The sequence below is a fragment of the Zalophus californianus genome, chromosome 5 (assembly GCF_009762305.2).
Source record: "Zalophus californianus isolate mZalCal1 chromosome 5, mZalCal1.pri.v2, whole genome shotgun sequence".
In the NCBI taxonomy this organism is placed as follows: Eukaryota; Metazoa; Chordata; class Mammalia; order Carnivora; family Otariidae; genus Zalophus; species Zalophus californianus.
This window is the reverse complement of record NC_045599.1, coordinates 23,054,498-23,071,447: the sequence shown is the minus strand read 5'-3', so window position 1 is coordinate 23,071,447 and position 16,950 is coordinate 23,054,498. Positions and strand designations below refer to the sequence as shown.

General features: G+C 42.9%; 1 protein-coding gene across 2 annotated transcripts; it reads right to left on the bottom strand.

Annotated features, from left to right (window-relative positions):
- Positions 1–721: 721 nt before the first annotated feature.
- On the bottom strand, positions 722–16,703 carry ISOC1 (isochorismatase domain containing 1). 2 transcript variants are annotated; one of them, XM_027606959.2, is made up of 5 exons: positions 16,365–16,703; positions 7,879–7,998; positions 7,570–7,773; positions 5,825–5,941; positions 722–1,859 (listed from the first exon to the last, which is right to left on the bottom strand). In XM_027606959.2, the coding sequence occupies exons 1-5, from the start codon at positions 16,671–16,673 to the stop codon at positions 1,713–1,715; spliced, it is 897 nt and encodes a 298-aa protein (XP_027462760.1). In that variant the 5' UTR covers positions 16,674–16,703; the 3' UTR covers positions 722–1,712. The 2 variants fall into 2 exon arrangements, with proteins under 2 accessions (XP_027462760.1, XP_027462761.1); XM_027606960.2 differs by lacking the exon at positions 7,879–7,998 and having other exon boundaries at positions 16,365–16,700.
- Positions 16,704–16,950: the final 247 nt, after the last annotated feature.

Sequence of the window (16,950 nt, the reverse complement as noted above, 5' to 3'; positions counted from 1 at the left end):
TTGGACACAAAAAATGTCAGGCCCTTCAGCACACCTACTGAACCAGAGCCAGCATTTTAACGAGATCCCCAGATGAACTGCATTCATATTAAAGTTTGAGGAGCACTAGGTTGAAGTTCTTAAAAACTATTTTAAAACGTTGAGAAATCTCTGATTCTTTTTTTTTTTTTTGACGCCAAGTTTGCTGGGGAAGAAAATACTCAACTGCACACACAAGATCACTGGCTGCTGTCGGTTACCGCCAACCAAAGAAATAAACATTTCTACTGCTCTTAAGTAATGAGGGGCGCCTGGGTGGCTCAGTCGTTAAGCGTCTGCCTTCAGCTCAGGTCATGGCATCCAGCTCCCTGCTCCGCGGGAAGCCTGCTTCTCCCTCTCCCACTCCCCCTGCTTGTGTTCCCTCTCTGGCTATCTTTCGCTCTGTCAAATAAATAAAACCTTTAAAAAAAATAATAATAATGACAAGGCCCTTCAGTAAAATCCATTTGCCCCACCTGCAAAGGAGTTTCCTTTGACAATTCCCTTTGGTTGAGAGATTTTACATGTCAAAAGTTTTACACCTTGAAATAAGTATTAGAATTCCTGGCATAGTACTTACAGAGCCATGTTGTGGCGGACAAAATAATTTCCTTCACAGAATACATTTTCTTTAATTACTTTAATATAAAAGACAGCAATGTTCCATATTTCACATAATATAAAAAAAAGTTTTAGAACCGTCTTATAAGTTTTTAAAGAAAATAAATTTATTGAAGGGTAGCAATGACTACAAAATTAACACAACCAAATCATGACTCAAGCCTTTGCATTAACTATAATATTTGGAGGATAGGTAGAGAAAACACCAAATAAGAATATGGACTTTGAAAACTCCATTTTATCCAACCTGTAACTCTTTGCTAAATCTGGTGCATACTAGAAGATGTATTCAAACACTGTTGCAAACACATTCGGCCAAAGTCAAAAACTTATAACAGCTCTCCACTAATTTTATAACATTGCAAACCATTCTGTTTGCAAAATTAAAACAAAGAATGGCCCAATGAGTATTTCTAAGTAAAAGATTCTGCTAAAAAAAGAGAGAGAGAACATTAACAGAGAATGAGTGATTGCAACTAGAATAAGAAAATTAGCAACATCGATAAAGACATAATTATTCAATATACATTTGTTTGGTTAGATCAATGCAACTCACTCAAGTAGTTGACTGCACTGTGAAGCAAAAGGTAGCATGATCCATAGGCCTGTTTGAAATTCTCACCTAATAATCCTATTTCAATCTACTCATAAAGTAAAAGCACTGAGTCCATACTACAACAGGCATCTTAACAATACTATGAAAGTCAAACCGTTACCGGTACATTTTTTTTTTTACAGTGCACAATTTATAAGAAAACATCACGAGAGTATTCACTTTAAAAAATGACCAGTGGGTACAGTACACACAAAACAAACACCTCCATTATAATTTTTTTTAATAAATAAAAGCACATTAACAAAAAAAAAAAGAAGATAGGCAGCACCTGAAGCCTTTGACATCTGTAACTAAATGCTGGTACCCAAATGGTCTAACTGGTTATGTTTGACTAAGAGGCGCAAAAAAGGAGCCAAGTTTTGAGTTTAACATTTTAATTCTAGTAGAGACAAGAGCTTGTCTGGGCTTACAGTCCTGTCACCTGATGGTGAGTACCATACCAGTCCTTCAAATGTCCTTATACTTTGGAAAGCAGGCCTGACTCTGGAGCACTCGCCTTAATTAAATTCTGAATCTCCTTGAATTTTGGATGGTCTTTATCTGCCACCAGCTGTAGCAGAACAGCCTCACTCGTGGTCACTATGATCCCGGTTCGAGCAAGACGCTTAAAAAAAAAAAAAAGGACAAATCAAGAAATGAGCATGACAAGGAACACTGTGTTATAACAGCAAAAGCTATGGCGGGTCACAATAAGTAGTGTCCTCTATTAAAACCACAGTCCAATCGCTTCTTAGCCTTGTGGTTAAGATCATGTGTAAAAACCGTGGTCCTTAGCCAGAACATCAAATTCAGTGATGGGGACAGATTTCAAACTAGTCACACCACAAACCCATTTATGATTATTCTCGATATTAGTAATACGGACTAGAAATAAGCAAAAACATGAAGCTAATATTATGACTTCTAAGTGCCAGGGACAGAAGAAGGGAAATCAAGACTATGAGTGTAAAACAATGATCTTTGATTTCCTTTTTCTGTCTCCAAACATCTGACATACATCTGATATACAGCAATGTATGTCCTTCTCATAAGCAAGAAACGACTGGTGGTAGGAGAGCCTCATGCAACGTGTGAGAATGTGCCCCTGGGCGGATAACAGACCCACCAGCACTGCCACCACCATAAACTTCAGAATCACGAAACAAGAGCATAAAATTTAAAGTTTCGCTGAAAGGTCAAAGAAGGTCCTTGCCAAATCGCCCCAGTGGAATCGTAATAGAGGAGCAAGGACAGAAGTCTCAAGGAGGGAAGGATGGAGACAGGAGGGCAAAGAAGACAAAGTCGAGAACAAGCAGGAGAGGGGTAGAGAAGGGAAGGAGAGAGAATTCTGGAGTTAGACATGTCTTCTCTGGCTGTCTCTATTATCAGAAACCATAGGGAAAAAACCGGCCAACTGCTGTCCCAAGATCCATCAGCTGTGAGAAGACAGGTGGTTGGACACAATTCCTAGGCAGGTCAGAGGAAAAGACCCGGAGCAGTCATTCCTCATGAAGAAGGAGTGAGGACGAGAGCCAGGACATCCTCGTAGAGTGAAGGTGAAGCCTGCAGACACTTGAGGATGCGCAGGCCCAACCTTCCCACTGGCAGAGCAAACTCTCCCTTTTTGTCCCCAAGCACACAGGAGAGAGAAGCCAGAGCCCACTTCTCGGGAAGCCAGCATGGACCTCAGCCCAGCAGAACGTGCAGAAGAGCATGCAGAGCAGCCGACCAGAACGCTCAAGCAGGATTACGTAGGAAAGAGGGAGAAAAAAAACCCAAGCGTGCTGGTACCCTTTATGTTGGGGACAAATACCTGAAAGTGAGTTTTCTAAAGACTTCTGGAAACTAAGTCCTCCTTTTAGTCCACTTCTGACTATCCTATCAAAACCCTTAGAAATCTCCAGGACCGTGTGCTTCCCTCCCAGAGAACAGCAGGGGGCAAATGTAAGACTAGCTGCAGCTCAGCCCTGTCAGGTGTCAAACGCGGCTCCCACGCTCACCAGCTGGAGGCCCTACCCGGCGTCCCTCCCTGCCCGAGGTTCAACCAGGGGACTCTCAATGATTCACTCTGATTCTCAATCACACACTTGCAGTGTCTGTGAAAGTGCCTGATATGTGCAAAAGTGCCGACAGAGGTCAGCTCTCGCTCATCTTTCTAGGTCCTTCATGAGGCAGGAAGGACAGAGAACTGTTCCCAGGTCTAAGGAAGAAAGCTGATGACCCCCAAAACACCAGCTTTCCCCAGTGCTCCGCTGACCACAGTCTGGTTGACTCCAAGCCAACACTCCCCGGTGAGGCTGAGTTGGGTCACCGGGGCAGAGGGAGGCTGGGATGCTCGAGGCACAGAGACACATCTTAGTCAACTGATACCAACGTAGTATTCCGTAGCTTCAAGACGGAGATATCGCCAAGGTTGACTGGATTCAAAAAATTCAAGCCAAACCTGTGTAAGCAGAAGGCGTGGCTCAGCAACATGCAAAGTTTTCCAAACAGCCTCCCAGACCTTCCCATGGTGCCTGCCAACCCCAAATGAAAGGCGACTGGACAGAGAAAAGCAACAGCTTCTGCAGACACGGGCAGGTCTGTGCACACTCACGTGCGCTATTAGGACACCTACAGTCCTGCTCCCAAACTCTCTTTCTCTCCTGGCTGAAAATGAGGTGAAAACTTCAAACCGCGGCTCTTTAATGCACACAGGTATAGGGCTTCGTCGGCTTCCAAACTCCATCCCCTACACTTACAAAACCAGTCCAGCAAGGCCAAAGGCAAAGTTATTCTGACCCACAAACCTCAAAATGCAAGGGCACAAAGCCACCAGGCTTTCAGAGATGGCAAAGGGGGAAAAAAAAACCTAAACCTAGTAAATTTCCAATCAACATGAACACACCCCGCCCCCCTACAAGTCCAAGGGTATCAAGTTCCAGAGAGGGTTTCATTCTATTTTATTCTACATTTACTCTACAATTACTAGTTGAAAAAAACAATGCCTGACAAATGTCGGTGCTCAAAAAATTCTGTTGAAGAAAGCACATGCCACAAACCCTGGCACTGAAATTTCAGTAACAGTACTATAAATCTTATTAGTATAATAATCTCAACAGGCAATATGGGTAGTCTCAGGAATTCCATGAGTAGCTATGTTCTAAAGGAACAGGGAAGGCGAGCTGGCCGGATTGCTCTTTAACTTTCAAAGTTCCTACGGTAAAAGAAAAAAAAAAACTAACCTTTCTCCCAATAAGTTAGGTACAAACTACAACACCTCCATCGAAAATTAAGACCTGCGTTCAAACACATATTATCCCTCCCGGGTGTGGACTCCTACTAATCACTGAGATCAGACTACTTCTCAAAGAGTGTCCGACGGTAAACAGGTTCATCATGTTTTTATTCCCAGTCTTAGGAGAAGACAGAAGTGCCAACCATCATAATTTTCTGTAATAAATGCCATAATAAAGACACGTCTCAAAAACTTATTTGAATGGAGGGCAAAAGTCCTTGCAATTTCTTTCTAAGCAAGATTATTGTTATTTTTGGATGTTTTTAGTTTTCCACTTCCATGGAAACACTTCAAGTTCTGGAGCTCAGCCTTCCTTTCAGAGAAGGGACAGCCAACCAGGGCCTTAAAAAAACTGCTGCTGCCAAGCCCCAACTTGCTTCTGCATCGGCCCTCTGCACTGACTTTGCTCCTTCCTGGCCTCTGACGCTCTGATGTGCTCTACCTCAACACCCCTGGGAACACTCTTGGCTAAAGCAATGATTTTGCAATCCAACAGAGAAAGTGGTTCATAGGCCAGCTTGGGCCTGAACACTGAAGGATCTCAACAACGATGACAAAAATACCTGTATCCCCCATTCTCAGTAAAGATCATCAGCTAAAAGAACATGCCAACTCAATCCACATGGACACGACTCTAAAATTATTACAGAACTAGAATTAAACGTGAGAGAGACAACACTCCACAACATGGAGCGACTTGTTTTAAAGGATTACGTGGTAGTTTGCTTTTCAACAGTCTTGCAAGAGAAAATGCTTACGGAAGACTGACAAAACATCTCTGATTCCCTGACTATGGTCCACCCTGATCCTCCGGGGCAGACAGCAAGAAACACTGTGTGTCAATGGTGTCCACAGGCAGTGACACACCTCCCATGTCCAGAAATTCAAGTCCGAGGAAACCCAACAGAGGCTGAACCAGGCTTAGGACCACCATGCCCTAGGGTTGGGCTGAGTTAAACCTAGGTGGGCTGTTTCTGATTTGCAAATCTCTCAATGAGGCAGATTAAGCTTACCAGAATGCCTCTTACCAGTTCATACATCAAACTACAAGCAAAATTATGAGGAAAGATGTACAAGAGCTTTTGATGTCACCAGAAATCTAGATCTGAGGAGACAGAGGATATAAAACAAGATTTAGTGGCAAGACCTCAAAGGTCAGTCAGCGCACCATCAAGACTCTGGAAGTCGATGAGTCCGATGTTGTTAGAAGAAACTCAGATTGAAGATGTCACTATTTCATTGCTATGAAGTATTCATGATTCTTCAAATTCATTGGGAAAAGTTGATAATTTATTTTCAAGCAGGACAATTACCTCAAGAGCAAACATCCGATCCATCATGCTTCTCGATGAGGTGGCATCAGCAACAATATGAACCTCAATACCTCGGCCAACTAGCTCCAGAGCTGTTTGCTGGATACACACATGAGTCTAGGAAGAAAATTAAAAATCCTACGTAATAATGCAGTCACACATTTTACAAACGTGCAACAACATGGTAAAGCAGGAAAAAGCACTACAGTTTTCATGACCTTGTCCTACATCTGGTGTTGCCTCTAACTTGCTAGGTGATCTTGAAAATAAACAGCATCTCAGGCTTTGGTTTCCTCACTGTAAAGTCAGAAATTGGATTACATCACGCTTCCTCATACTAGGATCCTTGAAGAGATTCTTGGAGCTCCATGAGAATTTTTTTAAAAAGATTTTCATCTGTCATCTGGATAACCTTCCTAGGGCTGACTACTACCCACTCCATTTTGATGCCACTCGCGGTTGGGTTTATTTCTGAACTCACTCTGAGTGCCTAACACAAAGAATGAGTCAGCAGTACCGTAGACGGAGAAACAAGTAGAAAAACTAAGTTGGTACGAGGTATCCAGTAGTAAAGGTAGGCCAAGTTAAAAATAACAAGTGACAAAGGCAGAAAATATCCAGTATACGGCACAAGCAGATGTATTACAGAGATTCCATCTTTGTAGGTACTAACTTGTAACAATTCATTAGCAGAGAATACAGAGCAAAACCATGCCCGACAAGAGCTCCGTTACATAAGCAATGAAAGCACATTTCAATAATACCAGGATGCCAACCTTATGTGCATGTGACGAGTGAGCTTTGGAGAATTATCAACTGACATGCCATTAAAATTGGCACTGGAGGACTGTTCAAAGATGATTTTGATTAGGTATGAGGTCTAATAATGATAAATGAGCAAAAAAAGTGCCCAACTCAGCGACAATATTTGGCATGACATATTTATATAAATAGGCTTCTTCTATATTATTATTGAAGTCAAGATACAAAAATATTTAATGCACACCTAAACCTAAGGCTGCATCTTTCTACTCTGAAAACCTACTGTATAAAAACCTACCATCATAGGTATATTAAATTAATATTATTTGGATTTCATTGTATTTATGATTTTTTCATAATTCTTAAATGTAATTCAATAGCTGTTTAAATGTTATGAATAAGTACATATATATCTTCTTTACACATATGCAAAAAAAAGGGATCAAACAAAAATCATTTTAATCAGCATGAGGAATCCAGGAGTATTTTTAAAAAAGATATGTCAGTGATTTAAGCATAAAGGACAATGAACTACATGACTTCTAAGGTTTTTCTACAGCAAAAATATGACCAAGGTGAAATCCTACAACACATAAATAAAAATAATGCCTCTGATGAATATGTGCCCCAAAAGTAGTAATTAAAAGCAAAGGCCCAAGAATTGATCAGCCGAGATTCAAATCCAACCCCATCCCTTAACCAGCTACATGCCTCAAGCAAATTATACAGCATGTGTTTTAGTCTCCTCATCTGTAATAGGGGGAGACCGAAAGTACTTAGTTGGCTCAGAAAGTCACCGGGAGTGTTAAATGAATGAAGAGATACAGACCACTGCCATGCAAAGAGTCAACACTCAATAAAGGGTGGATGTTTTTCATCATTACTATCACCTACCACCTAGTCTATACATAAAATTGCACTGTCGAAATACCAAGTTCTTCTACAAATGATATTGTATCCCAAACATAACAATAGGCACTTACTTCTACTCCAAATAATACAACACTCCGGACTCCAGGAATCTCGGCTAACGCTGCTTCTACTTCTGGTATTACCATTGAAAACTTGGTCTTTGGAAGGACGAGTTTTACACCTGTTAGGTCAATTTCTTGAACGGTGCTTCCAAGACCTTTAGGGTACTGTTCTGTTACAATAACTGGAATTCCTAACATTCGGGCCCCTTGTAACTGGAAAAAACAAAAACCAAAGATAATTAGCAATATACATATCTGTAAATATATACATGTATATCATGCTTCAGGAAATTGGAAAAAATAAACAAGCAAACATACCAATCTTTGTCCCACACTAATAATATCCCCAAAATATTTGATGGCTGGTCTGAATCGTTCCTGCATATCACAGCAGAAAAACACAGTGCTTGAAGGTGTAAGATTTCCCAGGGTGGTGAGCTGAGGAAAAAAGAATGATTTAGCACTCGTTATACAACGACATTTATTTTCAGTGGAGATCAATAAAGGAGAAAAGTGTTCCTACTGTTTGACCCAGTAAGTCAATTTCTACAACTATTATCCAAAAGAAGAGATCCGAATTACAGAAAAAAAAAAAAAAGTTATCCACAAAGATGTTGACTGAATTGCTTTTAATAGTGAAAATGAGAAATGAACCAAGGACTAACAATACAGAAATGACTTCACAATTTTAACAGCCCCATGATGAAACATTTTTTTAGAGAACTAAAATAACATATGAAAATAAGTGTTCAAAATATCTGAACCATCTATGAAGAAATACTCATGATCTAATGTTAATTTTAAAAAGAGAGCACAGTTCAACAGCACCTCAATCATGTAAAACTATAAATAGAAGGTAGAAGCAAATATATGAAAGTAGTTACACAGTTATGTGTGCTGGTAATATTTTTCTTCATAGGTTTCTTACCTTCTCCAAATGCTACTTAAAAACCCTTCCCAAATGTTATTTAAAAATATGCATTGCTTTTATAACTAGTAAAAATGTTACGATAGTAAACAACTTAAGTTTGATGATGGCACTGCTTACAAGTACGAAAAGTAATCCTGGAAATAATCCGTAGCAGAGACTATGGAACATAAAACTGAAAAAACAGAAACAAATCCAGAATCGCTCTGTCATCAAGACAGAAATATTAAGATGCTGTTCTCAGGAATAACTTCTCAGAGTTCAAAAAAGAAATGCAATGAATTGATGCCAGGCACATCACCACTGTTCAATGGACAGACATAAATTGGACACCTGCATTCTTCAACATATTCATCACCATCAGGAAAATAATGAATTAAGGTTAAAAACAGGCATTAGATTACCTAGCTTTAATTAATTGCCAGAGTTGCTCTACAGTAACAACTTGGGCTCAGTATGAATCTACAAAAGAAGTGAAAACCACTGGTGAATGTTAAGAATTTCATGTCACTCATGGATTCTTAAAGGTCCATGATGCTTTTCTTCTTACCTTCTCAAATTTCAGAAAGCCACTGTAGAGGAAGCAGTCCAGTCCTGAATGAACCCTTGCCCCTCCTCTTACTAGCCAGCCCTTAGATCTCCCCTCGAACTTTCCCATTTTGCCTAAAACCACCCATGGATAATAGCTGTTAATAATTTTCTAGAGAAAACCTGTGTCCCAATTACATGGTGGTGGTTTCCCCACCAGCCTGGCCCTAGACCCTCCCTACAGGCCCTACCACTGAGGGCTACTCTCAGGAAACAGTCACCACAGGAATTAAGTGAATCATTAAAAGGAATCCTTTATCCTTCCAGTGAGTTTGTACTTTATCTAGGTGCTGGTCTGAGGAACTCTGGTACCCAGCACCCTTTGGTGTGAACTCTATAGACCAAGTTCATGGCAGAATGGGAGTGCCATCTGTAATTCTAACACTATGCATAGGGTTTCCCTACTTTGCCAATAAAGTATGATTAAAATAAATATTCAAGCATCTTAAATTATATATTCTATCTTTAACTGTTTGCTCCCTTAAATTTTTAATGCAAGTATCATCTTCTAAAGCAGTGAGCATGTATATATAAGTACCTAGGACACAATTTTTAAAACCAATCACTATTTATAAATATGTATTTTAAATTCTCAGGAAAAATTAAATTTTGGATCAAAGGGCTCAAAGTCTAAGTGGGTCCCTAGACACCCACAATGTGTTTAGGGCACACGACAGAATGTGGTTTACCTGCAACTGGTCAATTTCAAATTAGAGCAATGCAACTCAGCCATTCTCGTCATTCCACAGCAGTGAAAGCAGTAAGCAGGCCAAGTAAACCAAAGTAAGTGTGCCGGATGGCCAACCATTATCATACTTAGAGCTCATAGCAGCTTTATCTCCAGCTCGCAGATCTCACCTAACAGACGAACTCAGTATACATTCCTAACAAGTTTAGTTGTCCTGACCCTAAATTCACAGAAGGTTATAAACAGCAAATCAGAACGGAAGCTGCTGGAGATAGGCAAACGGGGTATCGGCAAGAAATGATAGATGACAGAGAAAAGATTCAAAATACACTAAAAGATCAAAACTCAACTAGTTCCACATCTAGACTTCTAGTGGAGGAGTATGTATATAACTTATAAATTGGGACATCATTTTAGCACACTCAATAAGAAAATGTTAAATTATATAGTACTTCAGGACCACGATATTAAAATGGCCAAAATATTTAATACTGGGATACTTAAAGGAATAAAGCCTTACCTACCCAGAAATCCTAAATATTCAGAGTTGTAGTCTCCTGGGGTTTCTGTTCCTACCTCCTTTCAGCTGTGAGGTCTCCTGTTCTGGGCAGGGGGCCACATCAGATATATGTCATAGTAGACACGGACTGAGGACGTCAGAAAATGCTGCCATAAAATCCTCACCACCTTGCAAAACCCTTCTAGTACAGGAACTCACCTATTAACCTTCAGCAAACAGAAACGACAGAGATAATGTGACAAGGCATGCTTTTGTGCAGAGATGACTGGTTATAATTTAGTGAATCAAAAATGCCCAGATACCCTCCTCTCTGTAAGGCAGAGTCAAACTCCTGACATCCCCTTGGATGTGGCATGAAGTAATTTGCTTCCTCAAAGTAGAATACAGACGGGGTCGGGTGACTATTGACAGTGGAAAAACCTGGCAGACACTGCCTCAGCCAGGTGATCAAAACCGAGATAATCAGGGATGCAACACTGATAGTGTCCCGTCTTGAAAAAATGTGAGGAGAACGACCTTCACGATCTGCCTCTCAGAATCCCACAACCCCATTTGAAGCATGAGAAAAACATCAGATAAACCAAAACTGAGGTACAGTCTACCAAAATATCTGACCAATACTTGTCAAAACCATCATGTCATCAAAAACAATACAAATCTGAAAAACTGTCATTGCCCACGGGAGCCTAGGAAGACATGACAACCAGACATAATTAGTATCCAAGAATGGATTGTAGAAGAGAAAAATGGCACTCGGGAAAAACTGGTGTAATGTGAATGAAGTGTAGAGCTCAGAGAATCATATGTACCAACGCTGGTTCCTCAGCTGTGCCCAGCATCGTGCCCAGTAATGTAAGATGTTAGTCGGGGGGGAAACTAGGTACAAGTATCCAGGATCTCTCTGAATGATCTCTGCAACTTTGCTGTAAGTCTAACACTACGCTAAAACTAAAAACTTATTTTTTTTAAAGAAAACAACAAAAAAAGCTATCCCTACGCTGTGGTAGTTGGGGGGAAAAATGCTACTTTATGAATAACCTATATAATTGATAAGCCAGAAAGAAGGCTTTGAGGCTACAATAAAAAGGAGAAAAAAACAAAACAAAAAAACAATGCTGAAAAACTCTCACCATGTCCCACCAACCCACCCCCCAAATCCACATGAATTCAAGTAAGTTATTAAATTAAACCCTGAGTCTAAAATCCGGAGACTTCTTAATTTGAGTCATGAATTTCTCTGAAACCAAAACCTTGTAGATAACTAAAAATGCTGCTCAGACACACACTCTAACTGCAAGATAACAAATTAAAAGTGCACTTGACCAAATGCCATCACAAGGAAAAAACAGCAATTACAGATCACTGCATATTCAAGAAACATGAAAAAAATCACATACAAAAATATGTGTGTGCATACACACTTTCATATACCTATGTATCTACAAACATCTCTATACATACACACACATAGATAATACATATTTCAATAAACCTATTTAAATACAAAAAACTGATCAAAGCCAATAGCCTCCTCAAGCAAGAGTTTCAGAGATCAATTTCAAGTATAAATTTTTGTCCACTTTCTTAAGAAATGTCATAGCTGGAATCTGACCTTAGATTTCACAGTCAAAAGACTTTTCACCCCCAAGTCCCATTATTATGGTTATCATGACAGTATTTCCCTCTCTTCACTACCACCTATGTTCTGACCATTTTCTAACAGTGGCTGTCCATCTGCAAGGAACGTGTCCCCCTTCTGCTAAGTGTCCCTGGTTACTCAAGACGGGCACATATAGAGAGGCTGGCCTTGCTCAGTGATGCTCTCTCCGTGCCCCAGTTCTGTTCTTCCATAAAAGCAATTCACGGTGAGTGTGACATGTTGAATTCTGTCCCCCAAAATCCATACGTTGAACTCCTAATCCCTAGGACCTCAGAAAGTGACCTTATTTGGAAACAGAATCATTGAAAAATAATTAGTCAAGATGAGGTCACACTTGAGTGTGAGTTGAGTGCCGACACCAACATGACCAGCATCCTTATAAAAAGAGGAAATTTGGACAGAGAAGGCCTTGGGAACATGAAGGTAGCGATGAAGGTGATGGGTTTATACGCCAAGCAATGCCAAAGATCACCAGCAAACCACCAAGAGACAGGAAAGAAGCATGGAAGAGATTCTCCCTCACAGTCCTCAGGAGTCAACCCTGACTGCTAGCCTCCAGAACTGTGTGGAAATAGACTGCTGTTGTAGAAGCCACTCAGTGTGTGGTACTTTGTTATAACAGCGTTCTAGTGCGAACTACTACAATGAGTAAACTGTGTACCTTTAGGAATGATTAAAGTTTCAAATTGTAAGTGGGATGTGTTCAAAACTGTGGTAGTCTATGAGAGTCACAAGATAGGCATGGATGTGCTCAGGAGAGAGCCCAGAAGGGCAGTCGGGTATCATTATTTCACTCACAAGTATTTGCATGCAAGGAAATGTGATTACCACAGCTACAGCAAGGTCTTGCTCCAGCTTGGACTCCCTTAAAAGAGTTTTATGACGTGATTCCCCTGGGGTTACAAGCCTCCCTACACAGCAGAGCTGTGGGCATTAGAATCTGAGACCAAATCTCAATTTCCCTAAATTCAATTACATGAAATCAGACAAATCATTTACATTTTCAAACAGCAGTGTCTCAATCTGTAACGAAGCAACAAAACAGTATCTACCTCAGAGGGCTACTTCAAGGTTTCAATGGGCTTCATGTAATCAATCAATAAATTCATAGTTCCCACGCTCAAACACAGCTTATTTACAGGTAGCCTCCACAAGGGGAAAAAAGCATACAATGCAGTAATCTAAAATGCTGAATTTTTTGAAAGTCACACACACTCACACACACACACACACACTCCCATCGAACCAATGGGGGAGAGACCAACCACATCCCTCATGATCCAGATGTTTCCTCTCAGTGCCTGACACCGTTGACCTCCCAGGGATCTGTCCCGCCTGCTTCTCTTTTCTGTTTCTGAGCATTACTATCTATCTGCTCCTCCTACGTGCTCCCACAGGAAAGGTTTCATAATCAGAAAGCACCACCTTCAAACCAGGGAGCCCAAGGGGGGACAGATTCCTTTCCTTCTTCCCAAACCCTGTCTTCTCTCCCTTCCCACCATGAACTCTGGGGTCTCTTCTGGCTAGGAAATGTCATGCCCTCTGTTAAAAATAATAACAGTAGTAATAAACCTCTAAGAAAGTGAAGGTGCTGGAGCCAAATCCCTTCCCAATTAACCATCTCAGGAAAGGTCAAAATAACCTTCCCAGGGAAGTCCTTATCTCCCACCCCACACGAAGCTGCCAGAGCCTTCCCTCCTCCGTACAGAGGCAAAATGGCCTCACTGGCATTCTCCTCATCACGTCCACTTCTTCCTCTCTTCTGTTCGGGCTCTGTCTTCCACGGTGACAAGGTGGAAAATACACTGGTGGTGGTAGGATATCAAATGTACAGGAGTTTCCAGGGTTGAATGCTTCCATTAGTAAAAACTTGGGAAATGCCTTTGGAAAAATTAAAATTTGTAAGTTGTAAAAATGACCCAAACGCCCACCATTTGATCCTCTCCTTTACATTTCTTCCTCTGCGTCTCAAAATGCCTCAGACTTCAAGCATTCTGACAAAGCCGAAGAGACATAAAACATGAGCTGTTTTCAGCTACCTGAGCTGTCAGCAGACACTCGGTCACTGTGACGGATTATTTCAGAGAAGACGACACTCCGAAGTCCCATACTGACACCGGGGGTCTCAACAATCGGTCCCCACAGAACCGCTAACCCACCACAGGTGCGCAAGTTATGGCACAGGAAACCACTGCGTTTTACAAGGTCATAGCAGTAACAGTCAGAAAAACATGAAAACAAAGTCACTCCCCTATGTACATTAAGAATATACTCCAGAATATATAGTATGTGAGCCAGGGCCCTAGAGGCTCTAAGCCCTATGGTCAAGGAAATAACAAGTTATATTATTTAAACAGTGGACTACATGGGACCAAACTGATGCTCTCTGTCCCTGCCTCTGGGAGAAAGGGCCCATCATGCCCCAGGAGCACGGCCTCACTGATGGGCCATCTTGAGCCTTCCGGAGTGACAGGCACTGATTCCAAAGAACAGTGAACACCAGCCAAACAAATATTACAAGCTCAAGTTTGTGGCCTGTCCTCTATTCTGCTTGATATTTTCATTAAGCACGAAGAGAGAAGATGAATGCTCTAGTCAGCTACAAGGGAGGACTTGATGCTCCACCATTATCAGAGAACCTTGGGCAAATTTCCTCTATGTTCTGCTCTTTTGCAAAATGAGAGTTAAGTTATCAGGTAAGGAACAAGAATGGGGTCTTATCCATGTTTGGGTTCATCGTGCCAGGCACTTACACCTGCCACTCAAATGTTCTTGTGATGAACTCTATGGTTTCATTTAGCTATAAAATGTCCATGTCTCTAGGATCATACAGCTAGGTTCTAAAAACATATAATAAAACGTTCATGAAAAGAACTATCTTCCCTCTCACTTCTGAGTACATACACACATAAAGACATGTGTGTCTATATATATATACACTACTACAGGAAATGCTTCACAAAGAAGTCTGCATCTTCAGTTCAGCTCCAGACCTCCTCAGTTAGAATTTGGATTCTGGCCTTTATTAATGGATTTGTCAAAGGTGCATCCAACTTCTTGGGTATTTTGGCAACAATAACCTAAATACACTGACAAGGAAGGCTGCAGAGAGGTGTCAGCCATGAAAACTCCTGAAGACATAAAAATGGGGGGGTAGTAAACACCTACCCACCACAATTCTCACAATTCTCTGTATGGACAACAGGGCAAATTCTGGGGTATCAGAGATCATCCCTCTAGGATCCCCACGGGGGTAAACAGTGGAATCTCATAGCCTTTGTCCTCTGAACATAGGAAATTTATCCAGGTAAAAGTATCTGCTTTGGAAGCTTCTGGCATGGGTGCTGGGGTGATAAGAAACAAAACCAATTCTGCAGCTAGCTGTCTACAGCTAGGGGAAAAAAAAATCTAGAGAATACTCTTAAGAATATGACACGCAAAAACAAAAAAAGAATATGACACTTGAATATTAAAATGCCTTCTAAGTGTGATTCCCAAACTTCAGTTTGGTCTTCAGAAGAAATGGCTTATCAGTTTCTCAACGAAAGAACAACTGATAGTGTAGTACCTAAAATATACCTTATGTCCTCTCTTTTCAAAAATAAAAATCCTCCAGTGAAGCCTCTGAGCGTAAAAAGGGCAAGAGACAGGCCCGCATAGTTATTAGTGCATGACTTTAAAAAAAAATATCTAAAAGCTATAAAATAATCCTCAGGTGCAACAACTTTCTCAGCCAGGACCATCGGAAAATCCTGGTGAAGCGAAAGTTGGGTAATTAACAAGGTATTACAGTCCTGGAGTCAAATGACTTTTTCAACGAAGGCGACGCATATATAATCAACAGATTCAGTAACCAGTTACCAGGACGAGGCTACGCACTTAAGGTTAGGGGAGGCTTAAGCTCCAGGAACTGTAAGCTGGGGAGAGGAGCGGGGAAAGGTCTGGCTCCTGAAGTTTGTGTTTCCGCAAGTGGTAAACACAACTCCGGGTAACAAACCCTAAGGCCAGCACTCCGCGTCAACTCTTTACCCCATTCGGCAGCACTCCCACAGAAAATCACAGCTAGTACCGCACAGCCCTTGGGTTATGCAGGCGGCTGGACTTGCTCCTGGCACACAAAGCGGATGCGGGCGGTCGAGGACCACACACGTGGGGGCGTTCTCGCCTGCCCGGACGCGCTGGGAGGCCCACGCCCCCGCTTCGGGCGAGGACAGCTGGTGACCGTCACCTTCGGACTGGCCCATCCTCTGGGCCGTCCCCGAGGACTGCGATCCCGGCGCAGCCCTTCCAAGCCAGCGAGGCGCGCAAGGCCCGGCGCCAGGGCGGCGCGGGGCACCTGAGGAGCGCAGCGGAGGCGGAGACAGGGACGCGCGGAGACCAGGAACAGTGGCGGGGCGCGCGGCCCTCTCGCGGGACCCACCTGGATCTGAAGCGGCACGAGGCGGACCTTGCAGCGCTCGCTCACCGCGAAGCCCTTGGGCAGGTCCACGTACTGGCCCCACTCCTCGGCGAAGAGCTGCACCACGAATTTGCGGTGCATGTCAATCTGGTCGCCGTACAGGCTGAGGAACTTCTGGATGAGCAGCTCGTAGCCCGCGCCATGCGGCACGGACGAGGGCCGCGCGAAGACCGAGAAGCAGAAGAGCACGGGGACCGTGCCCGACGGCGCCCCCGCGCCCGCGCCACCGCTATTGGGGAGCGCCGGGACAGCCAGCTCCGCCGCCGCCATGTTCCCCCGAGCGTCTGCCAGCTCCGAGGCCAGCGAGGCGCAGACAGGGCCGGCCCCCGCGGCCCCGCCCCCGCGGCCCCGCCTCCCCGCGCCGCCCGCCGGCTCGGGAAGGCGAAGGGGCGGGCCCTGGCGGCCGCCGCTCGCGCACCCTCCCCCGCCGCGCAGAGGGCGGACCGCGGCGGAGGGCTGGGCGGTGGGGCCGGGGTGCGCGCGAGCCAGCGCCTGCGCCCGCCTCCGGGACCGCCCCCTCCAACCTGGACCTGGCTGGGCAGCCCCG